The sequence below is a fragment of the Diachasma alloeum genome, unplaced genomic scaffold (assembly GCF_001412515.2).
Source record: "Diachasma alloeum isolate Michigan unplaced genomic scaffold, Dall2.0 Dall_scaffold_00178, whole genome shotgun sequence".
Classification (NCBI taxonomy): Eukaryota; Metazoa; Arthropoda; class Insecta; order Hymenoptera; family Braconidae; genus Diachasma; species Diachasma alloeum.
This window is the reverse complement of record NW_021680344.1, coordinates 450,292-474,751: the sequence shown is the minus strand read 5'-3', so window position 1 is coordinate 474,751 and position 24,460 is coordinate 450,292. Positions and strand designations below refer to the sequence as shown.

General features: G+C 35.4%; 4 protein-coding genes across 5 annotated transcripts in view; 3 read left to right on the top strand and 1 right to left on the bottom strand.

Moving 5' to 3' along the window:
• The window catches only part of LOC107038265 (serine protease snake), a 12,832-nt gene extending 10,079 nt beyond the window's left edge, over nucleotides 1-2,753 (top strand). Inside the window, exons 3-4 of the mRNA XM_015257276.1 lie at nucleotides 814-1,064; nucleotides 2,380-2,753. Coding sequence (XP_015112762.1) covers nucleotides 814-1,064; nucleotides 2,380-2,753 — 625 coding nt within the window. The remainder of the gene's footprint in view (nucleotides 1-813; nucleotides 1,065-2,379) is intronic.
• A 1,195-nt stretch (nucleotides 2,754-3,948) lies between these two features.
• On the top strand, nucleotides 3,949-12,432 carry LOC107039547. The gene is made up of 6 exons (XM_015259206.2): nucleotides 3,949-4,181; nucleotides 5,448-6,172; nucleotides 6,793-6,915; nucleotides 8,898-9,059; nucleotides 9,116-9,280; nucleotides 11,644-12,432. Exons 1-6 carry the CDS (start codon nucleotides 4,136-4,138, stop codon nucleotides 11,920-11,922), a joined length of 1,500 nt encoding a protein of 499 aa, XP_015114692.1. The 5' UTR covers nucleotides 3,949-4,135; the 3' UTR covers nucleotides 11,923-12,432.
• Nucleotides 11,953-19,864, bottom strand: LOC107039550 (interferon-related developmental regulator 2). The gene is made up of 4 exons (XM_015259221.2): nucleotides 19,391-19,864; nucleotides 18,615-19,099; nucleotides 13,111-13,608; nucleotides 11,953-12,778 (listed from the first exon to the last, which is right to left on the bottom strand). The coding sequence occupies exons 1-4, from the start codon at nucleotides 19,425-19,427 to the stop codon at nucleotides 12,479-12,481; spliced, it is 1,320 nt and encodes a 439-aa protein (XP_015114707.1). The 5' UTR covers nucleotides 19,428-19,864; the 3' UTR covers nucleotides 11,953-12,478.
• Nucleotides 19,865-19,903: 39 nt separating this feature from the next.
• LOC107039531 (pumilio homolog 3) lies at nucleotides 19,904-23,806 on the top strand. 2 transcript variants are annotated; one of them, XM_015259185.2, is made up of 2 exons: nucleotides 19,904-20,168; nucleotides 21,817-23,806. In XM_015259185.2, the coding sequence occupies exon 2, from the start codon at nucleotides 21,834-21,836 to the stop codon at nucleotides 23,646-23,648; it is 1,815 nt and encodes a 604-aa protein (XP_015114671.1). In that variant the 5' UTR covers nucleotides 19,904-20,168; nucleotides 21,817-21,833; the 3' UTR covers nucleotides 23,649-23,806. The 2 variants fall into 2 exon arrangements, with proteins under 2 accessions (XP_015114671.1, XP_015114679.1); XM_015259193.2 differs by having other exon boundaries at nucleotides 21,800-23,806.
• Nucleotides 23,807-24,460: the final 654 nt, after the last annotated feature.

The window sequence follows — 24,460 nt, the reverse complement described above, 5'->3', positions numbered from 1 at the left end:
GGGGGGGGGGGGGGGGGGGGTCGGAGGGAGTGGGGGTGCAGGTATAAAGGGCGTCGCCCGGCGAGCAACTGCCATTCTGTAACTTCTTTCAGTAGTAGCAACATGGAATTCTTTGGAAAGCTCATGCGCCTGTTTGGTGTTGGCAAACCCAACATGGATCCGATTGCAAATCTACCAGTAGAAGTGACGCAGTTGATTTTCAGACAGCTTGATCCCCAATCACTCTTGAACGCAGCTCGAGTATCCCGGAGATGGCATCACGTCTGCCGAGGTGACTCTCGACTGAGGACCACCGCCAGACGCCATATCAAAAGGGAGAAAATGCTTGCTTACGACCTCCTCAGGCCGATCACGAGAACAACTAACAATAAGACAGTCGGCAAACCCTCTGAGAAGGTGTTCACTGCCTCTCGTCCAGTTGTATTTACCTACGGGCCTTCCGGTGCCTCTCTGGGGCGGGCAAAACCCCAGAATATTGTACGGAACTCTGGACTTCGATTGAAGGCAGACTTCAAGAGGAGTATGCTTAGGTTTAGGTGAAATAGTAGCAAGCTATATAGGAATTGGTTGGATAATTAGTGGTAATTGCTGGCCAGCAGAGTAGTTTAGGTAGTAAATGTTAACTGACAATTTGAATAAATGCACTTGTAAATTAACAGGATCTGTAATTAACTAATGAATAAATTTCCTATGACACGTAATTTTTCTTGCTCCTCTGCGTCATTTAGCCTCTAGTGAATTTGTTAGGTTTCCCCTTTTCGTCAATTTTATAAATGACCACCGGATTGATCTTGAAAATATGTTGATGTTTAGAAAGAAACGTGGGGTAGCGCGGTTGGGAACAACCAGTCTAAGTGCAATCAGATCAGGTACAATCATTGGAGTGGTTGAAATCGTTCGACATCCCGAATATAAACACCCCAAGCTGTACGCGGATATCGCTTTGATGAGACTCGCGAGACCTGTTGTATTTTCTGACACCATCAGCCCAGCATGTTTGCACTCAAGATTCGGTGGTGTAACGGAAACGGTATGGGCAACTGGATGGGGATCCTTACAATTTGGTAATTACAAATTATTCAGATATTTCAATTAATTTTTGCCTTCCTCGCTATTTCGGTAGCAAAGCCGTCAAATTTTTCGCGAGCGTTGAATGGGTTCAGTGTCATTAATATCACATTTCAAACCATAAACACAAGTTATTCTTTTAAATTCTAGTTGTCCCTGTTAATATGTCGATACAGAAATGAACTCTATTTGACTTTATTTATTGACTTCTATCTATTAAACGTCAAAATTCTTGTCTCTTTGTTTTGTTTTATTTCTATAAATGTTCACTAATTCATTTATTCATTGGATCGTTCATTTATTTTGATTTATTCATTATTTTTTCTTTTTTACTTCGTTGTAAACATAAACTTGGTAATTTATATTGAATTTGTCGGAAATGAAGAAACTTGAGTATTTCGGAAGCATATGGCCATTGGTATTGACTTATCATATACTAGAGTTTAATTTGGTGGCCTCTTTACTCTATCACGTATGAAAGAATTTTATAGAAAACCCTAGCGAATTCGCTAGACAATTTTACTGGATTTTTCTATATAACTTATTCTATTGAGATACTTTCTACAGAATTTCCTCTGTTCAAATTTTCCAAGTTTGTTTGTTTGATTTTCTTGACAAAAAGAAAAAAAAACGAATGAAACGAAAATTTGAGCCGACGAAATTCTATAGAAAATATCTCAATAAAAGAAGTTGTATAGAAAAATCAAATTCTATTGACTTTTGTTTAGATAGAAGATTTTCTATTGAACATTTCAATAAAATGGCTCAAAAGCTAATAGTAAGTTTAAAGTAGCTCTACCCTTACGGTAAATTCAAAGATTATTGAAAACTGCAACTAAATTGCAGAAAACTCGATTAGATTCGGAATTCTCATTTTTTTCTCAATTTAATTATCGTTTTGGTTTTTCAAAGAAGAAATGTTTCAAAATCAGCATTTCCATTACAATCAAAGGTTAAAATCTGAATTTTTTTTTCATTAGATGTAAAAAATCAAGAATTTTTTTGACACCTCACAAAAAATAATCAACCGTTTTGCAAACAAGTTTCATTATTTAAGAGGGAAATGTTTGAAAAAATATCAATATTTTGTGAAATTTAATTTAGATAATACTGACGATATGAATTTTTTCAAATTTTTTCCATGCAATTTAGGTGATAAATTAAAAAACTGAAAATATCCAAAAGTACAGTGTAGCCCCGCCGAAGGGTAGAGCTACTTTAATAGAAATCCAATAGAATTGTAATTTCTATTAAATGTTTTCGTGCGTGGTTGCTTTTATTTTAATGGATTATCCCATTCCCGAATTACAGGTGACGTACAAATTCAGGATAATTTACATAAAGTAAAGTTAGAGATAATCGACACTCTACCCTGTGCACTAGCATACAAACGAACAATTGCAATTCCACATGGCATTGCTCCTAGTATGCTATGTGCTGGTGACCCCCGTGGTGGATGGAAGCGAGATACGTGTAATGGTGATTCCGGAGGGCCCCTTCAAATCTACAACGTGGAAACTTGTATGCATGTAATCGTTGGGATTACGAGTTTTGGAAAACTGTGTGGAACGCCTGATTTCCCAGGAGTTTACACGCGCGTTGCCTATTACCTCGATTGGATCGAATCGATTGTGTGGCCAGCGATTACTTCTTCGTTGTATCATAGTTACCAGCGTTCTCATTGACATAGATTTTTATACTTTTGTAAATAAAGTAGTCCTTCGAATGGAAAATACCTTTCTCCTGAGGTTTTCAAGACTTCCCCTCCTTTTTTATATGAGTGCCGACCCTTATGGGGTTATTTATAATAATCTATATAGCAGGTTTTACCAAAATTAAAGTTTCACATTGATTCGATTTTTGTTATAGTATTCGATTTTTGTTATCCCTTACAATAGAATTTTGGTTTTTCTTCGATTCTATGTTTATTTTATTTGAGATGAAGTTCATTATTGTTATACAGCGGCTAATGGAGTCACTTCATTACCTGCTGCATAACAATTGTTATAAAGGCCTTTGACTGATGGCTGGTTACAGTCAGATTATTTTCTCTTTGATATCATTTTCTATCACCAGGAGATCGGCACAAATATCATTTTCACCGCAAATACGTATTTTTTATTTCGTCACTCACACGGAGAGAAATATTCAATAAAAATTACGAATCTTTTCCATAATTCCGAAGCGAAATGTGGTTGTAGGAAATTTTACGAAATTTTTACGGAGCGTTCCGTAATTTTTACTGAACATTTCTGTCCGTGCATAGCGTGGAAATAATTTTTCATTATATTATGAATGGGTATTGAAAAATTCACATTTTTAAAACCCCATATCAATGAGTAATCATATTTGAAAATACATATTACTTATCAAATCGATAATTATACTTGGATATTCTAGAATAGTCATTCAATCAATAATGAAATCGAAAATATTTCAAAATACCCATCTAATCAATAATCGAGAACACTTCATTATTCGATTAATGGGTAATATGGACGGTCAAAATTTTCATTATTGTGACAATGGACAATAGTTATTGAAATGTCATTAACCCTATTATGATAATCAGAAATAAAAACTTTCTATTACTCAATTAATCAGTAATTAAAGGTGGAATATTTGTTAATAAATTGTTTGTGAAATTGTTTCTACAGAAATTCTCAAACTTTTCAACTTTTTAAATTTTTTATCCTCTGGTTTATCAATGAGATAAAGCTCAAAACTTTTGAATTTCATTATGTTGGCAGCTCTCAGAACGAACGGCCAACATAACATCGGGCCAATTAAACGTAAGAGGTAAAGACACAAAGAGAATTGGAAAAAGCGAGTCGCGTTTTGCTATTTATGTCATTATACGTATATTATGTGCGTGAAAAAGGTCGAAAATAAACCGGGCAGAGTTCAATCGGCGTGCGGTTTTCCATATAAAATCCACGTGAAAATTCCACGAACAAAAATCTGCTGAACTGTGAAGATCCACCAGTCGTTTTTCAGTTTCTCACGAATTATAAATAGAATAAATCATCGCAAAAGTTTTTGCTGCGATTATTATGAACAAAGAAAAATGGGAATGAATAAGGGTGGCTGGAAATTTGATGAACAAGAGAAAGGTACGTGGTGTTATTTTCGCTCATTTCTTCGTCAGCTTGTAAAATCTCTGATGATCTAAAATTATCCAGATGTAAACGGAATATTTTAGAATGTCTTTCCACCTTGGTTAAGTATCTCGCCGCTTTTCTTAAAGTTCAAATAATTCAGTGAACGAACCTTTCAAATTACGCCGATTATTTCCCAGCTCTGAACACAAATAGAGATAGAACTTCGAGTCGTTTCATCAGCCATGATTTACATGTTTCTGAAGGAGACTATTAATTTCCTTCTGCATCCAAATAGTAGATGATACAAAAAACACGAAATACTCAACACTATATTCAAAAGTTTTTCAATAAAAAAACGAAAAATGAATATTTCTATCATTTAAAACGTAGTGAATCGTAATCAGTAATTAAGCAATTAGAGAAAAATAGGTGCTGAAACAAGTGTTGTTTAACAAGAAAATCGCAAGTTAAAAATGAACAAGGATAGAAAATCTCGTTCTGAACATTTGAAGTGTCCTGAAATGAAAAATTTTCTTTGCAAAAATGGATTTAGTTATTCCAAATGATTATTATTTTCCGTGTCTAAAAGTCATTTCATTTTTGACACTGCTGATACATTCACCTCGTATCGAAAAGTGACTTTTCGTTTGCTCGTAAAGTCTTTTCGTTTACTTCTAAATGAAAAAGGTACAGTTCGGCCACTCACTGAACGGAACATCACTATCAACAAATATTATTCAACACATGTGAGACAGGAATTTTCAGCTCGTGTGATTGGTACCCCTCGGCTTCGCCTCGGGCCGCCAACTTCACTCTCGTGAAAAATCCGTCTCACTCGTATCGAAATATACTATTTTAGCACTACTTGTTTGCTATTCTACACTACCACACGTATCTTACTCCCGAAAATAGTATATTTCGATACAAGTGCGTAAAAGTGTTTTCATCCCGCCGTGCGAAAAAGTAACTTTCTAGGCACGCTTCGTGTGCCTAAAACGGCTCTTTTCCACACATTGTGATGAAAAATATCGTTCGATACTCGTGGAAAAACACGAAACTTTCGTATGTTGAAATAGAATACTTTGAAATTAGTTTTTTTTTGTATTCTCTAGCGATGTCATTTTTCAAGGTAATTTTTGGCCCGAAATGTGCGGAATGTGAAATAAATAATATCAGTGCCTTCACAACTTCACATCGAGAAAGTTGATATCATGCGGACGGCCACAAATAATTAGTTTTTGAATGAAAAACTTTTTCAACAAAAAAAATATTTTCCAGCTCTCTACATCGACATTGACGAAGAGGATGCAACGGGGGAAGGCAAAGTCTACAGTGCCTGGGACCAAGTGCCAGACATAATTTTGGAAGAGATATTCTCATATTTAACAACTCGAGAACGTTACTATGCATCCTTGGTCTGTAGAAGCTGGTACAGAGCTTTTAAATTACCCAATGTGTGGTCAAAATTTACCTTGGAAGATATGACACTCACCAGAGGCAAATATAATTACTACAGTGGATGGCAGTATGTTTTGGATCACATAAGAACCTCAACATGCCTGAATAAAGTTGGAAGAAATTTTCGATCTCTCACTTTCGAACCAATGTACAATTTTTATAATCTTTACGAGTTCATGAACATGATTTCTTGGTACATCGAGAATCAACATTCGAATGATCCATCGTTGGCTGGCGTTGGCACTCAAATTCGGCACTTGAAGTTCACGTTTCCCTGCAATATGGCCAACAGCAATGATCCAGAGCAAATTAAGATCTTTGGGACTGGGGGAAAGCTTCTGGAAGCTGTGAAAAGACTTGCGCAGAATTTGAAATGTCTCAGGTATCTGGAGTTCATTGACTTGATGCTGGATAGCCGGGAAGCTTTGTATTTTTTGGATGAAATATGCGCCAATTGCACGGAAACTCTGAGAAAACTTGTACTCATCAATGCTACCAAGTTTCATTGTCCTCTCTTGCATGTTGGAGTTTTCATCAATTTAGAGGTGACTTTTATCCCCGATTGGATCAATGCTACAGAGAGAAATAAACTTAAATTGCACGGAGAGAAATATTCAGTAAAAATGATGGAACAATTCACGTAATCCACAATGGGGAATCGTTTTCCGGCAATTTTTATAGGTATGGAATAGAAGAAATCTGAAACGTTCAGAGAATTTTCAGGTTCATCACCGAACAAAGTACGAAATTGTCACGTAATTTTTCCCGGAGGGGTAAAATCTTACAGACACTTCCCGACTTATTTTGTCTACAAAATCACAAATTCTTGAATGTTTAACCATTTTTATGAAGCTGGTGAGTTATTTCTCAATCATTGGGGAAAAATTATGGAACGACTTGTCCCCACAACGGTGAATCATCAGACGGGTGGTTAATTTTTACGGAACAAATCGTAGAATTTACGTGGCGATTCGTACAATTTCAGTTTTGACTCACACTTTTTATTTAATTTTACTTTGCTCGCGGATTACGTTTCGAAACGTAAATTTAACGTTTTTTTTTTCTGGTAATTTTTATTGAATTTTTCTCTCCCGTGTGTGTATTATAATTTGGAAAAAGGAGGATTACTTTTGAATCAAATTATTTTTTTAAATGATTTTCTCAGGTTTTAGTTGTCAGTCCTCAGAATTTGGATGAAGATGTTCTGGAACTGATTAGCCATACAAAATTGGAACATTTGCATATTTTACAAAACCGGTACAGTCCAGCTGATTCTGTGATCAAATTGGTGAGTGGTAATATTCAAGTGTAAACGCATAGGAAAAAAAATCCAAGAGAAAATTGTACAGAATTTTGTTGGAAATTCTATGAGCTTTTTGACACAGTTTTCTTCCTCGAAATATCTGTTACAGAATTAATCCATAGAAAAATCATCGATATATTTTCGATGACTACGTACCCTGTTTTAAACGTTTGCTTTTGTAATCGTTCATATTTAAATTTTGAATTTTTTGTGTTATATCGATTCATTATATTCCAATTATGCGCCGTTTGCCGTACGTATGTGTGTGTGGTAAAGTTTGTCTTTAATTGTTCGCTAATGAATGGCTCGAATGTTTTCTTCAAATGTAGGTATTGTTGAGCCGTTAATTAATGTTTAATTTATCGATAAGTTGTTTATTTTTAGAATTTGTTCGAAAATCAGTTGTCCTACGATAACTTCAAAAAATGTTCTGAATTGATTGAATGATGGCTTAAAAAATTTGTTTGGATGTTCTTTTGATCGAGTTCGAAGATGAAGGCGATAGCAATAATCGTTACTTTGATTTATTTGGAAATTTTTAAAATTAGGTATTTTTTGAAAATTAGATTTCCGGGGATATCTTTGAATATCATGCTTTAAATGAATTCAATCATAGCTTAAAATGTTTGTTTTAATGCCGTTCAGTCGAAGTTAAAAGATGATTACAATAGCTATATTGGTTGATTTAATTTTTATGATGATTGTTCAAAAATTTAGAATTTTCCATGAATTTCCTTGAAAGTGAGCTTTCTGATGGTTGTTTCAAATGTGATGTTCCAAATTCCTTCAGGTAAATAAACATTTTCTATTAACGTTTTATCGAAGGGGAGAGGGGAGAGATCGAACTCAGAAGAGACAATCGGTTGTATAGATGAAAAGGGATAATAAGAATAATGATGATGATAATATTCAACTAGATGAAAATCTGGTAAAATTAGGTAAAATGAGATCTTATTCAATTTAGTAAAGTTAAATAAATAATGAATTAAACATGATAGAAGGAAATGATGTGCAAAATAACCATTCGGAAGAATATTGCTAATTTATTAGCAAAAATAACAACACTATTGTTACGTGGGAGGTTTTCTACCTCCCTTAATTGAGTCGCCGTTCGACTCAAAACTATGCTCAGCTAGCTATACCGTCAGAGCTCACGGGGAGTTCGCTCAGATTCAACGTGACGCGACTAGGATGAGGATCGGGATAGGTATTGTGTACTCAAATAGCCGAACACTACCGATTTATTAATAATAAACACCATATTATATGGATAATGGATGGATGAGTTACAAATCAACTGTTTAACGGGTTCGGTTTTTACGCGGGTCTGCTATACATTTTTGGTCAGGAGTGGACATCCGTCCAACTTTAACTCCTGCCGTACTCTGCCTTACTCTAGAGCTTTGGAGCCATTGCTAGCTCGAAATGCTTAATAAGCATTCTCACGGTTTTTCGTAACTAACACAGTCATATTTCATCACTGACAATGTCTACAACAGTCAAACAGCTCCATCCCAAGAAGCTGGACTCAAGTGTCACCGTGGACTGCTTATTCAGCCCAGACATTTTTGCCTTAATTTCATTATAAAATATTAACTAAACAAAATCGACGTGTCAATATCTCCACACGTCACACTATATACAATACAAGAGCAATTTTCCACTTGCTTACATTGTATTTTTTCTTATTTTTCATTTGGAAAAAGTCAAGAATTAGATTTGCAATTGGAATTAGAATTCATTCTGGTAAATTTCTGCAAAAACATCTCTAGAGAGTGATTTATATATAAAACCTGTACCATATTAACTTTTCCACATTAAATGTTTTTTTCGTGAATATTTGAAGAAGCAAATCTGATGAATTTTCCAGAAGTATTTCGATAGAATTCTTCAGCGAATGCTCTATAATTTTTTCGTACATTAGTGATTATTATTATTGATAAAAGAATATTATTACTGCATTTCAGCCAAGACATGAAGCATGGGTCAAAGTCAGGAAGAATAATAAAAAATTGCAAGTTCATATTGAAGTTGAGAGTAAAAAGCCGGACATGACATTGCCCCTAGAATTTCCAGAGCACAGTGCAATTCCGTGCCACAGTATCATTATAACGAATCCCGTGGTGCAAGTAAGGATTGACGAAAATTGCGGTGAAAGAACGATCTGAAAAATTATATCTTTCAGCTGGCGAGAGAGACCATAATGGCTCAGGCAATTAATTTTCGATCAACATTGACGACATATGCAATGCAGGGTTTATCGAAGTATTACCTTTCAAGGAAGTTTTCCAATCGAATGGATACCTATCTCGTCCAACTCTGCAGAAGCTGTCCGCATATAAGCACACTGGTAGCAGAATTTTTTCTTTGACATTTGGAATGATATTTATTTGTCATTATGTGTTTGCAGTCCTACACTGAGAGAAAAACGAACAAGTTCTCAAACAAGTCTTGTTTGGGTCAACAAAATCTTTAGGTGAAAATTACCAAAAAAGTAATTCAGTAGCGAAGCGCTGAAACGGTTGTCGACTTAGCCCTTAGCCGAGTTCTGGAGGAATATCTCCGAATCTAAGGGAGATAACGAAATTTTGGTAATAACCTTGTTAGGGATTGAGACTAATATTAGGGCCGATTGGGAGCACGTGATATGGAAAGGGTGAAATTACAGACACGCAGATTACAAAAACACTGGTGATGTACTTTATTAGTGGCGCAAGCCACGCGTCTTGAGTCTAGGTAAACACGAATTGGTGAATGTCTCAATGTCAATTTGATAATAGTCTTTACACTGCGCTAGATATTCTCTCGATATTAAACTTGATAATTCACTCAAAATTATTGATAGTTAACTCGGAATTAATAAATAATTGAACGAAATAGGGACGCTACAGAGCGCTAGACTTAATATAATACTCGGTGATGTACTCGATATTCGATTACTTTGATACTGTACTCGATAGGTGACTCTCTGACTAACCAATGTATACTCTTTGAAGAATAGATTGATACTACAGAAATTTCATATTTGGCGATTTGCTTCGTGATTTGCCCGTGAACCCGAAGGGTCCCGAAGTCGGTCGAGATTTGCCGTTGAGCCTGGAAACTTTAGATAATGACTTATTTGCTGCATTTCAAACAAACCTTTTTCGTAGCCCTCAATTTTCTCTGCAAAAAAGGGCATGACGAAAATTTCGCTGTGTTCCTTAGATTTCGAGATATTCATTGAAAACTAGCTAATAGTCAAAATCTTGAAGCATTTTTCCGCTTCACTACTGAATTGTTTGGTTCGAATTTGAAAGTCTCAAACATGAATAGTTACTCTGCTTTCAACAAGGAAATATTTGGCTCAAGAGGCGGATCATTCATACAAGAGGGTGCCTTTTCAGGATAAAAATATCTTTTACAGAGGGAAGTTTAGCATGAAATATTTTGTCCCTAAGTTACAACATTGCTGCCATATCATTATTATTATTTCATTTAAGAATTCACTTTTTGCCTGCAATTACTAAATAGCTGAAACGACAAGCTACTATCCCTCGTTCCATATAAAACGAGCATTTACCGGGAGCAAAATACGTATGGGAGCATCAAATAACGAAGAAGTAGTGCTAGAAATTACATTTCTCGCTTGCACAGAGAATTTTTTTTTGGAAAGACTAAATCTATTTTTGCAATAAAAATTTTCAATTTCGGCGCAGGTTTTGCATGTTTGGCACAAAAAAATTCTTTTTGCTTCCGAATGAAAGCCTTGTTTTTGACCAATTTTTCGATTTTCTAATTTTGATTGCAAATGGTCTAGAATATTATGAAACGTGAAGAAATGATGTTTTTAGGGTCATGTCTGTATGTATGTATCCGAGAACTTGTGTTTTTGGTGATTAATTTTTAGAAAATTTAACATAAATACGGTGAATTTTGCAGATAAAAATCTGAAATTTTCGGTCATTGTAGCTATTATTGAGCTCAACTTTGGCGCCCCGTTTCAGCCCGATCGGTCCAGTAGTTCCTGAGATATCACAACTTGTCTAAATTTCATTTTTCCTCAATATCTGAAAAACTACTGTACCGATTTTAAATTTTTTTTCAAAACACTCATCTCGATGGCCTTTATGTATGTCAATTAGAATAAATACTCTTTAATACACAGTTTGGAGATATTGCCGTTTTTTCGTTTTTCATGAAAAATCTTGTACGCACGATAACTTGAGAAATAAAAATGGGAATAGTAAGTTAAAATTTGGTATGATTATAGCTCTTACAATACTGAAGGTTGATATTTTGAATAGGCGCAACCTTAACCTTTGGGATAAATCTTTTTCGTGAAAAGGTTGAATATTTGGCTGTAGACACCCGGTAACATGCGGTTACGGTTATATGCCTGTCACAAGGACAGGGAATTATTACGGATCCATTCAGAAGCTAACTCTCAATAGAATTGGTAGAAATAAAAAGAAGCAAAAGACTAATGGCGCAAAAGTCACGGTCATATGCCTTCTCTCGAATAGGCTCGAACCCCTACTCGTTAACATTGACAACAGAATATTTTCTTGTATCAAGTAAATCTTCATTGTCAAAACTAGCTTTTTCTCTCAGTGTACCGCTTCGTCACTGATCCCTTCAATCTAAACATAAATTCACCTCAACGCTCAGTCGACTTCTATTTTGACGATCTGCTACTGACTTATCATTCTTGTGAAATGCCATTTTATTCAGATGATTCGAGACAAGATATCAACAGCAACGATCCTCGAAATAACATCTGTGGCCAAATCCCTGAAGTATTTATATGTTCGTCGAAATGTCGTGTTAAAAAAGTGCGATAAAGACTGGTCCATTTTCGCCGACTGGTCAGAGGAGCACGAAAATTGGATTAAATCAAATTGCCACACCTACGAAGACACAGAACGAGAGGTATCAAAGATCTTAGGATACAGGTGGCACATGCTGTCTGAAAAAGAATTCATCAATCAAACGATCAGTCTGCACTACTAACAACGGGAGAATGATGTGACTCTGGTCTTCTTGAATGTACTTTTTCTGGATTTTTTTTTATTACAGTTCAATTATCGTATTTAAATTACAACTATTACGAAGTGTAATCAAGTTGATAATTTTCAGTTTGCCCACAAAATAAATACCCATGTTTAAAATTCAACAGCTAAGCTACATATCTAGTGTAAAACGTTGCGATAAGTTGGCTTATCTTGTATTTCCTACATCGTCGATATCAGAATATACAATAATTCCGTGAATGCTTATGTTTTTTCGTCGACAATCATCATCACATGAATAAATATTCACCTGACTGCAAAAAAGGCAATCGGTCAAAAAAAATCGTAGCAGACAATTTATCCATGAAAATACACATTATGTACACTTGAACTATTTTGCGACCAGCGAAAAATATTTTTCAATTTTTTTTAGTCAATACCAATAGTTATGTCGTGCAATTATTGTAACATGTTTCTCATTGATAATCAAATAAATGGTGTGATGAATGAATATAAGATTAAAAAAATTAAATAATATCGAGGAAAGAGTGATCCAATTATTGTGCCATAGCTGCCGAACGTTTGTCACGATTCTTATTACGTTGAATGGTACGTGCTTTAAATGCAGCAGCATTCATCAAAGTCCTCTCACGTTTAGTTGATTTGTGGGATGACATTGGAACTGCCCGATTACCAAGATGAAATATTTCACGGAGAAGTAAATTTTCAGCCAAATGAATGTTCATACCCGGTCCTAGGAGACGACAGCAGGCGTTGTATTGAATTCTGGAGCACCAGCCCTCGAGATAGAGTATTTCTTGCGCAAACCGTATTTGCATTTCCGGTGTTATCTCCTCCTGGAATGAGAAAGTGAGGAAATATTTGAGGATATCCAGGTATCTGTTACAGTTTGGTACAGACCACACTATAGATTCAACCATTTTCAATCATCAAATTTGTCAATTAAAATGCGTGAAGAAAACTTGAAGAAAAAATTATGATTATGATTAGAAAATTAAAATAAAATAAAATAAATTATGATTAGAAAAAATTATTATTAAGACTCCAAAATTAAGGGTAATGAGGTCATATGACGATTATATGGGGCTTTACAAGCGGAGTGAGCAGAGGGCGTAGACCCCTAGTTTAATTATATTAAATTATATTCAAATAATGATCAACAAGTTACCTCGATGTAACGAAGAATATCCCGGAAGCTAGCCCTCTGCTGTTTCCTATCCTTCTTAGCCCTATATTTGTTGGAATCCGTCGCCAATTCTTTGAGTACATCTACCAGTTCCAATGCCCAATCCTGCTCATAGTCCTCGGAAAAGTCTCGCCCCAGTTCAAATAGCACAGCCAGTGCCTCACCAGCTGACATTCTCACATCAAGATGAGGTGACTCAAGTAATTGCCGCAGGCGATCGAGTGATGGCATGAAATTACTGGGTTTACTGCTTGCCATGAAATTGTAAATGTCAGAAGGTGTCATGACGGTCAAGAGAAGAGTCCAGGCTGACAGGGCGGCGGCATGAAGGGCTGCAAGGTCGGGGGAAACTGTAGCTATCGCTCCGTTTCCTTTGAGATACGATCCAGCAAAGATTGCTGATAACAGATGGACAATTTCTACAGTATCACTGGCGTCGTTACCGGAGAAAAATTGATTCATACTCAGGGCCCAGCAACACTGAAAAAACAGATAATTAATGATAACAAAAACAGTGATTAAAATTTTACTGGGGTTATCAGTGCGTAAAGTCCCCTGAGGGAATGAAAATGTTCTCAAACAGGTTGGGTTTGAATTTAAAAAATCGCGAGGGATAATATAACTAATAAAAAATTACAGGGTGTCCACCTGGAATTTTCAACAAAATTTCCTGACTTTTCCCGGTCAAATTGATGAATTTCCCTGAGCATAGAAAACATTTTTTTTGTGAAAGAATGTTAAATTTACAGACTCTAAGGTGAAAAGTGTAGTAGAAGCCTTAGTAGGGACACCAGCATTCCGTTTTGAAGGCATAGAGTGGGGATATTGAAATTCACCTAAGAGAGTTAAAACAGTTGATTTACCGAACGAAATTGAGGGGCAAACACCGGTAAAATAAAATTATCTTCGATTGGCGAAAAGACCCATTAGTGAATTGTCATCGTCATTTCCCATTTTCACCTTCAACATTTTCCTTGGATCATAATTTTCATCCAATTCAGTTTTGTTTTTCATTGTTCGTCAGACTTCAAAGAATAAAATTGAGTATTTGTTTTACATTGCATAGAATGGATTGAGAAAAAATAAATCGTTTAGATTTAGTCTGTCTGCTACACTGGATTTTTTAGACATTCTTATGCAAGAACATACAAAAAAGAGTGAATTGAAAGAAACATTTTTTCGTGGGCTATCCATAGTTTATGACATAAAGTGGGTACTTAATTTTATTTTACAGAGTCTAACGAAAATTGCGGAATACAAAAATATACATCAGATGGAAATTGCGCAATAAAGGAAGTATGGCTAAGGGAATTTTCAAAGATTTTTCAATTTTAGCGAGATCTCCCTTTAGGAGGTGATCTAGGGTGCTAACATCTCTCTAGCGGACTAGGTTGGAACTCTCAGTATTTTTGCAGTTTGTATATTGCTGGAAGTGAGTATTTTTCAAATATTTCCACCATCTTGATATGCAAGAATTCCTTTAAAAAGTAGAATCCTGAATTTATAATTTCCCATAGAAAAACCCCAAAAAAGTGGGTTCCCAGTCTCATCCCACGAGAAGATGTTAACATCCCGGTTTTCTAAGTAAATTTGAGATCAAACTCCAGGATAATGGTTTTTGTCAACAGAATTCTCAACATTTTAGGTACTTGAAGAAAATAAGCATCAAATTTTAAATTCCAGAAAGTTGTCGTAATTCCCTGATTTTTCCCTGACGGCTGGACATCCTGAATTACAAATGAATAATCTTCATGACGACAAATCAAGTTAGAAAATTCATGAAATATTGGAGGAATAACAACGATGATGATTGAATTTTCAAAAGGTGCTTTTGATCTTTCAACTTAATTGATCGTGATGGAGATGATCACATTCAATAATTGCTGCATTAATTTTATCTGTAATCATCCAAGGGAGAATAAAAAATGGCTTCATGTCTGCATAAATGCAAAGTCAATGATAGTGTGATTCACGACCAAAGGCAATGTTCGCCTGCAATCATTTAGATGCGCATTGAACACTGCTGTTACGACGTTGAGACAAATGTTGCACAATCTACTGCAATTGAGTATTTTTTTATGATAAAACATTGTATCATTTTTGTTTACTTTTTCTCCAACTTAATTTTAAACATTGAGATTGTTTCAATGAGACATCTTGAGACTGATAAACTCTGCAGGATTGTATGAAGTGAAGTGATTTCATGGACCCAACTTCAATGATCCAATTTGTCAATTAAATTGCGTGCGAAAAATTTGAAAAGATCATGAATATTCAGCGCTATTAAAATTACATTTTATACAGAATTATTATTTTTTTTAACTTCCGTTGTTTATAAATAAATAATTTGAATTGTTTAAATTTGCGGAAACCTTATTTTTTCAGGCATTAAATTGATTTCTGATAAAATTCTGAATATGAATAAATTTGTTACGATTTCAATCAAATGATTTTTACAGTGGAAAATTGATTGTTTGTAAATTATTCACAGAAAATCCTCGTATTTCATCAATCTTCCTGCAAAAGTAAACTTTCTATTGTTGTCAGATTTTTTAAATGTTTTCTAACAGTTCAATATTGAGATTCCAATTCAAACCTGCCAAGTTTAAATAATAAAATCATTGTAAAATGTTCAGAAACTTAGGGTCAAATGAGGCTCCAATGAAAGCTCTTATGTTTGACTACAAAAATAGAAAAGCATTTCACTAGAGAACAAATTGCCAAAGTAGCGTCAATTTCTGGACGATTTTTACTTCCATTGAATATTCCATAAATAATAAAATGGAAATTGTACTGATTAGTTTATTTTTCAATAATATTACTCGTGTATAATCACGTGATTAACCCTAGATTGATCACCCTATGAGGGAAATCCCGCCACGCATTGTTTTTCTTCAATTGCAATTGACTGGCTAACCGGAAAAATTAAAAAAAAATTGACTTTGTCAATTGAAGTGTCTAAAAAATTACAGTAGTTTTTAGAATATTTCCCAAAATTTCTAAAGAAAAATTATTTCGAACAGACGAATTATTTGTTTCCATGTTAAATGAAATTACCCATGACGCGACGTTGCCGGAAACTCGTTAAACGCGCCCGGACAGTGTAGAGTGAATTCGGCAACGCTAAAGCCCAAATACCACGGCGGGGAATCCCCGCGCAGATGACCAATTCGCAGTGACGCGTTTGGTGACCAGGCTAGGGTTTATTTTTTCTATTGATCGACATTTAATAAATAAAAAAAATATGACCCGGTCGTCCAGAAATTAGGGGTTTCGGCTGCATTCAATTATTTCTTAATTGATTTATTCTTTGTTTTGTTATTTTGACTTCACATAATTTTTTCTGCTAATTAAAATATTCTCAAAGGTATGGAAGCATCATATTCCCATTTAGGTGATTCTTTTATTTTAGATCCTTATTTTAGATCCTTTCTCAGACAACTTCAGATTGTTTTTTTAAAAGAAATGTATTTGTATCTCAGCAATATTGAAAGACTCTGAAGACTTTCTAAAGGTTTTCAATAAAAATTGCCAAAGTCAGAACGAAAAAAAAATTAGAGAATTTCTAGAAAAATCAAAACTTTCCTGGAAAAATCTGGAATTTGCTAGAAAAATCTAGGATTAAAGAAAAAATTCTAGAATGTTCTAGGATTCCGATAGATGACGCCACTGCCGATAGGGAATCATAAGGATTTTTTCCCCCCATAAAATGAAATGCCCCCCCCCCCCATAATGAAAACAGACGTACCGCGTCGAAAAAAATGTAATCGATTCAGATAAGAACATGGCTCAACTTCCAGAGTGCACTGGTGAAAAAAATTAAGCAGATGAAACGTAAAGTAATACAATTTTTTCGTTGAAAATTCACTGCTCTAGGCATCAGTGGTGAAGCGGCAAAACAGTTTAAGTCGAATTGGACGAATGACCAGTTTTCAATGACTATCTCGCAATCTAAGGGCGATAGCAAATTTTTTGTCAAGACCTTTTTTGTAACCCTTAATTCTCTCTGCAGAAAATGTCAATACAATAATTTCGTTATCTCCCTTATATTCGAAGATATGCCTCAAAAACTCACGTTACCTAATGAGAATTGCCTGGGAGTGATTCAATTGGAGAAATCTGGTATTGAAAAAACAAATACTTCTCTCAAGCAAATGGATATTTGGCAAAAATAATTTTCTCGGTGTATCCACTATATAATTTGGCTCCATGTCTATATTTCACAAAACAATTTAAACACATCAACTCTACACACGTTAATTCAACAAACAATAAATTCAATACATACACACTCAACACAAGCCAACTCATCCGAACACTATTTTAACACATGTAATTATCAACACAACCACGTATTCTCTCCATGTAACAAAAACTAACACATCAGGAAATTCAATTTATTGAAACCAAAATAAATATTTAAAACAAAATCGAGCCAACTTTATAGCTATCTATTAGAGTACAATCAGTACGTAAAAAACCATAGCCGTGATCACAGGTATCACCACGTCGCTGGATTTCGTATTGAGTCAGAGAGAACGAAAAACAGCTAACAAGCAATGGTTACATGTGCAATAAGTTAAATTGATGCAAATAATTGCATGTAAAACTCGATGTCATACACAAATGTGTTCAAATAAATTATGCGCGCACGAAAAAATTTAATAGAAAAACCTATCGAATGCGTTAGAAAATTCTATTGAATTTCTATCAAACTTTCTATTAGTTTTTGGTTGATTCTATTGACATGTTCAGTAGAAAACATTTAAGAGAAAAAGTCAACAGAATTCGATTTTATGTCATTAGGCCCGATAAACCGCGATTCTAACCTCGCTTCGCTCGATTAGATTGCGGTTTTCGGGCCCAATGACATAAAATATTGTATGCCACACGGCGATAAAAGTATTATCTGACGAATGTGATTATAATCCTCGCCTTCGGCTCAGATTATGAAGCCACATTCGCCAGATAATACTTTTATCGCCTAATGACATAATCTACTATTTCGATATAACTTATTCTTTTCATATATTTTCTATAGAATTTGCTCGACTCAAATTTTCTAAGTTTTTTTCATTCTATTTTTATTTTCTTCTCATCAAGAAAATCAAAAGAAAAAACTTGGAAAATTTGAGCGGAGGAAATTCTATAGAAAATATTTCAATAGAATAAGTTGTATAGAAAAATTGAATTCTATTGACTTTTTCTACTGAATATTTTCTATTGAACATTTCAATAGAATCGGCCAAAAACTAACAGAACAGTTCAATAGAAATTCAATAGAATTTTCCAACTAATTCGATAGGTTTTTCTATTAAATTTTTTCGTCCGTGTGTTCAAATGAAAAAATGTCAAAATAATAAAGTGATAGAATAACAAAAAGCGAAAAGGTCAATGACGAATTGACGCGTTGTGGTGAAATGACGCTGTAATAAACAGACGTGTCATCTATAATTTATGAATGTCCAAAAAATTGGTGAACTCACCTCAGCTCTGGCTTGAGTGGAGGCAGTGTTATCATTGGCAATGAATATAAGAGTAGACTTGAGGTCTCTGCAAACGGCCTCGGCACTTTCGAAGGCCCCAAGTTGTACACACAAGAGTGTGCTCAATCTGGCAGCTGTGGCTCTCTCATCACTCCTCCCTTTCTTCAGTCCCCTCTCAATGCAATCGGTGATGGTCATTTTCCTATCCTCCACAAAATCGGGTACATATTTAAGCGCAAATATCTTCTCAACCCCGACAAAACAGGATGTTCTTCCTTTGGCACTCTTCTGCGAGAGTCCATCGATAGCTTCCTTGAGTTTCTCCTCGAAAACCTCTTGCTGGCTGAGCTCATCGATATCATTGTCATTAACATCATCAGCCAGTAAACTCCTGTTGTCTGATTGACCGCTAGTAATGCTGGCAGTATCGTTATTACTTGATTCATCGTCGGACGTCACTTCGGTGCGTTTACCGTGAGTGTGAGCTGAATAATGATAAACAATATGGAATAAAATGTATTTGTCATGTTCTCTGGTTGTTGTGTATTGTTGTGCAATAATGGGCGCAGGAAAGTATTGACCATGAAAGATGGGATGAGGCCGCGTGGGGGCATACCATGCCCATAAAACGTGCTCCAACATGGTTACCACGTGCCCAGGGTATTCCATTGGAATTTCCATCATAACTAATACGATTATTTCATCATCTCAATTTCGGAGTGCAACGTTTTTTCAACGAACTGATTAATATTTATGTAACAGAGTGCGAAACTTACCCGCCTTGTTACCCTTTCTCCCACCTTTGCCTGGCATTTTGTTTCACTCTATTGCACAATTTTATGTATATTTCTCTCTTTCCTTAATTTTATTATATTTTAGTGAACTAAAAACTTTACTCCACGATCAAGAAGGTAAATGTCTCGTATTGTACAATTTTTTTCGTATATTAAATCCACTGCACTGTTTTTGCGATATTTTAGTACGATTTAAACTCATTAGCATGTTGTGGATTTGAGGTGTTAGATTATTTGGATTTTTATTAAAAAGGCATACACCGATCCGAGAAGAGCCAGCAGTGGGCTTTCTCGTAAAAGTGCAACTGACTTCTCCGATCTCCGTCACCGTCACAAGATTACAGCCCCCACCCTTGAACTATCAGTTCTCAGTTCCCACCACTGGATTTCCACCTTTTACGGGAATTGTCATTGGTTAGGGGCAGCCTTTGCGTTAGAAATCAAGCGAAACCTTCCGACTGCTTCCGACGACGGACGAACGACGAAAGCACCAACGAAGAGTCCAGAAAAGTCAAGGGACTTGTCGCACGCGCAAGCTGGAGTGCGCAGAGCTGAACAGAGCTGAATGCGCAGAAACGCCGAATACACGTTCTGTTGGTCCGGGGTTTTAAAGATCAATTTATTGTTATTTAATTTACCGAAAAATTGACGGTTATCAGGAAATATTGTGAATCGGCAACTTCAGGGGGGCGGGGGCAGGCGAAGGGACGACAAACATTAGACGGGGAGCAACAATTCTGTTCGATTCGGAGGTTTTGAGGTTAGTTGAACATGTGTTTTTCATGTGGAACCTGCCAACTAATTTATGTATTTATGGGGTGACTGGACACTTGACTTTTTTTAAAATGTCGATAACTCATTAATTATTAATGACGTTGGGGCATTTTTTTTCTGTCACGAATACCATTCTTCCCATTTTTAATGAGCGCAGGCTGAGGTCAGTTGATAAATTTGTTTCCGAGGAGTCGATTTCGAGAAACAAGTGCTTAATTGCTTTTTTTGTCAATTAATATGGATATTGTTGCTAACCAATTAGCAATTTGCTTGCTAATGATTTCTCTGCTTTCGAAATTTTTAGTTTGCTACTTGTTGTTATTGTTTTCATGCCATGGAACTGTCATTGATGGAAATGCCATCACAATTTTTTAATATTATTCTGTTTGTCATTTTTCATTGTCTTGCAAGTAGTGAAGTAGCCTAGGTTTAAACATGTTTTTTTTATCTCAGTGCAGAAAAAAAGTTTTCCAACAGGATGAGATTCTCTTGTCCCTAGAGAAGTTTTAAGAATATATAATTTAGCAATCGAAATATTAAGAAAATAGCATGACAAGAGAATATTTTCTTTAATATTCTCTTGTCAATTTAAAAAATCGTGAAATTTCATAATAAATAATTTTGTTCTCAGACTGAGAGAACAAAAGGACAAGAGAATTTTTAAACATTCTCAAGGCTAGATATGATGTCCCTCCCATAAATTCATATAGCTTGCGTTATATCTAGATTTTTTTTTCATCAGGACTTTGATTACATAAAAACTTGTACAAAGAGCACAATACTTGAGAGCAATTTTCTATACACTTGAATTGATAATGAAAGTGTTCGTCGTGCAATCGAAACAAGAATTCCTCAGTTGGAGATAATGAGTGACAATGAAATAAAACGGGTCAAGTCGAAATTTTGGGAAAAATCCATTTCAGAGGAGCTAAGTCGACATAACCCGAAAAAAATGATTTAAAAAATGAGCTAAGTTAACTTAGCTCGTTTCGCATGTGTTCAATGGGTATTCTGAATATTCTTCTTAAATTCGAGTAGTTTAAATTAAGGAATTGGATTTCTAGCTTTCCCACTTTACCGACTATAGAATTTTATTATGACTAGAATAAATGAAAATTAATTAAATCCATCCACCTTATAATTTCTCAATCGATTTTTCTTATTGTGTGGCGATTTAAGTCGACATAACTCGGTTAGACGGGAAAATCAAGAGTGCTAAGTCCACTTAACTTTTCAAGTGTGGAAAATAATCCGAGCTAAGTCAATGAAAATTGTTAAAAAATGGTCTGCAGAAATTGCAACTTATGCTAAAATCTCTCTCGATACTGAACGAAATTCGTGCCTAAGTTTGATTAAATTCACAAAAGGGCAGTCACTATCAGTTTTTCGACTCTCCTGTAAAATTCAAATTTTTCGACTTAACCCGGTTTACCACATCGCTACTGAAATTCCTAAGGAAAATTAATCTCAATGAGAACAATTCGCCGAGAAATGATTTACGGAAAATTTTCAATGGGAAAAAAACCTGGGGAAAATTCTACATGGGATAAATTAGTTCCAAGGCAAAAATTCACTGGGAAAAAAATTCTGCTCACTTTCATTGATTAATTATCACAGATCCCTGATTTTTTCAGATTCACCTAAGGACACCATGAAGAAACGAAGTAAATCAGCGGAAATAAAAGAGGAGCCTGTAGCCAAAAAATTTAAAAAATCCATTAAAGTCGAAGAATCCTCGAAAATCAAGAATAAACAGTCCCAAAAACCGAAATTTGAGAAGCCCACAGGGACGAAAAAACCGTTCACTTCCAAGGATAAACCGGGCAAGCAGCAGTCCACGGAGAAGCCAGACTGGAAGGCTCTCAAAGAAGAGAAAAAACAGTTGAAAGAAAAGCGTAAAATTAAACGATTAGAAGCTGGTTACGATGTGGCGCTGAATGCCAAGAAATTGGGGGAGAGATTGAGGCAATCGAATTGCACCGGGAAGGAGCAAGAGGAAATAACTAAAAAATTATTCCAACTCTTCAAGGGAAATTTCAAAAAATTCATTTTCACCCATGACATATCGAGAATCGTCCAGTGGTTAATCAAATTCTGCACTCCAGAAATCAGACAATCGATCGTAGAAGAATTGACACCTGAGTTGAAGGAGATGTGGATGTCCAAGTACGCTGTTAACTGCGTCAAGAAATTCTTGAAATATGGCTCTCCAGAGATCAAACAAACTGTGATGACTTCGTGTCAGGGTCGTGTGATCAGCATCATATCTCACAGTGTGTCAGCTTCCGTTTTCAACAATGCCTTCAACAATTGCATAACCGAGTCAACGAAAAATCAGTTGAAACAAGAATTCTACGGAGATATCTACAAAAAATCGAAAGACGATAAAATAAAGTGTTTGAACGACGTATTCAAGGTAGCAACTGACATGAAATCAGCGACTCTTTCAGCAGTGAAAATGAATCTAGTTCGAATATTGAATAAGAAAGTAATCAATAATACACTTGTTCTCACAGTTTTATCTGAATTTTTATCGATATGTTCTGCTGAAGATCGAAGTGAATTGATAGTAATGCTGAGGGATTCTATTTTTGAATTATCACAGACGAAAGAGGGCTCGAGAATCGCAATGATTTGCATCTGGCATGGAACAACTAAAGACAGAAAATTATCCCTTAAATCGATGAAAGATCACGTTAAAGATATTGCGATATCCGAACATGGACACGCTATTCTGCTCTCGGTATTTGATTCGGTGGATGACACAGTTTTAGTGAAGAAAATTCTGATTTCTGAGTTGATGGACGATCTTAAAGACATCGTACTGAGTGAATTTGGAAAGAAAGTTATTTTATATCTTGTGGCACGGAGGGATACTCATCATTTCCACCCTCAATTGATCGACCAACTCAAAGAGGGGGATGGAAATGCCATGAGCAAAAAACCTCAGGAGATTCGAGAAAAGGAGCTGGTGGAAGTTGTCAATGATCCATTGCTTGAATCTATCGCTGAAGACTGCGTTTTCTGGCTGGCGAATGGCTCCATTGCAATGGTAACATTGGCAATATTAAAAGCTGGGAATGGAGAGAAACTTGCAACAGCTTTTCAAGCCATTTCAGAATTTTTGACAGCTTCGAAAACTAAATTGAAGGAGGGAGAAGTGGAGTATGCCCCTGTGGAACATCCAGGGTTACACATGATGCTGAAAAAATTAATTCAAGCTGACAAACTAGCCCTTGAGACACAGAAATCCACGTTCGGTGAGGAATTGGCTAAGAAACTTGATAATGAGACAATTACAAAGTGGATTGAATACAACCGAGCCTGTTTCATCATCGTTTTTCTGATTGAAAATGAAGCAGAAAATGTTGTGAGTGATTTGAAGTCCAAACTCGTCAAATTGTCGGGGACTATTAAGAATAAAAAGACTCCAGGTGCTTCCATATTACTGAAAAAAATCAAATAATGTCCAAGTGTGTTAAATTAAGTTGTATTTCAATACAGCCTCTTTTGTAAGAATGTTTGAATTTTCTCCGCCCAAAAGAATCATTTCCCTTACGAAATATTATAATATTGAATTTTCTAATAATAGATAATAAATAAGATTTAGAAATTGGAAATAAATTCCATGATATTTTCAACTATGAACAGGACCATAGTATAATACATAAACAGGACCAAATATATATGTGGCAATAAAATGTTGAGTAATTTCACAAACTCTTCAGAAGGGATTCGAAGAAGGTGAAGAATGACTAAAAAATTTGATGATGAACAGATCATAAGTGGATTGAATACAATCGAGCCTGTTTTATCATCGTTTTTCTGCTTGAATATGAAGCAAAAAGTTTTGTGAGTGACTTGAAGTCTGAACTCGTTGGATTATCAGGGATTCCAGGTGCTTCCATATTACCCAGATACTACAGTTTCCGCTGTTCTAATTGAATATATTGAAAGATCGTAAAATACACCTACCTAATTGCTTTATGACCCCAACACGGCCGATTGTCGGTGCTTCTGCAGACTGGCGGAATTTTGACAAAGGTGTTGGTGATTCCGCCAAAATTGAAGTGTTTTGAATGTCACTTTTTTCAATCCCTATATGCCTACAATAATGAGTTTTAAAAAAAATGCAAATCTGAATTTTTTAATTTACATCAAGTATCATTTCCTTTTTTTCTCTCCATAAATTCTCATAATAAAAAGAAGTTCCTTCCCCCCAAAAAATTTCATAAATTTTTCCATGATCTACCCAGTGGATGGTAAAACGGATGCATA

Excerpts from the sequence above, each read along its gene's own strand:
- LOC107039550 (XM_015259221.2), bottom strand. The coding sequence starts at position 19,427 with ATGCCAGGCAAAGGTGGGAGAAAGGGTAACAAGGCGG. Across the intron at positions 19,100-19,390 it reads GAGAAAGGGTAACAAGGCGG|CTCACACTCACGGTAAACGC; the intron begins GTAAGTTTCGCA and ends ATCATTATTCAG. Across the intron at positions 12,779-13,110 it reads ATATTCTTCGTTACATCGAG|GAGGAGATAACACCGGAAAT; the intron begins GTAACTTGTTGA and ends TTCTCATTCCAG.
- LOC107039547 (XM_015259206.2), top strand. The coding sequence starts at position 4,136 with ATGGGAATGAATAAGGGTGGCTGGAAATTTGATGAACAAGAGAAAG. Across the intron at positions 6,173-6,792 it reads GAGTTTTCATCAATTTAGAG|GTTTTAGTTGTCAGTCCTCA; the intron begins GTGACTTTTATC and ends TGATTTTCTCAG. Across the intron at positions 9,060-9,115 it reads TAACGAATCCCGTGGTGCAA|CTGGCGAGAGAGACCATAAT; the intron begins GTAAGGATTGAC and ends TATATCTTTCAG.
- LOC107039531 (XM_015259185.2), top strand. The coding sequence starts at position 21,834 with ATGAAGAAACGAAGTAAATCAGCGGAAATAAAAGAGGAGCCTGTAGCC.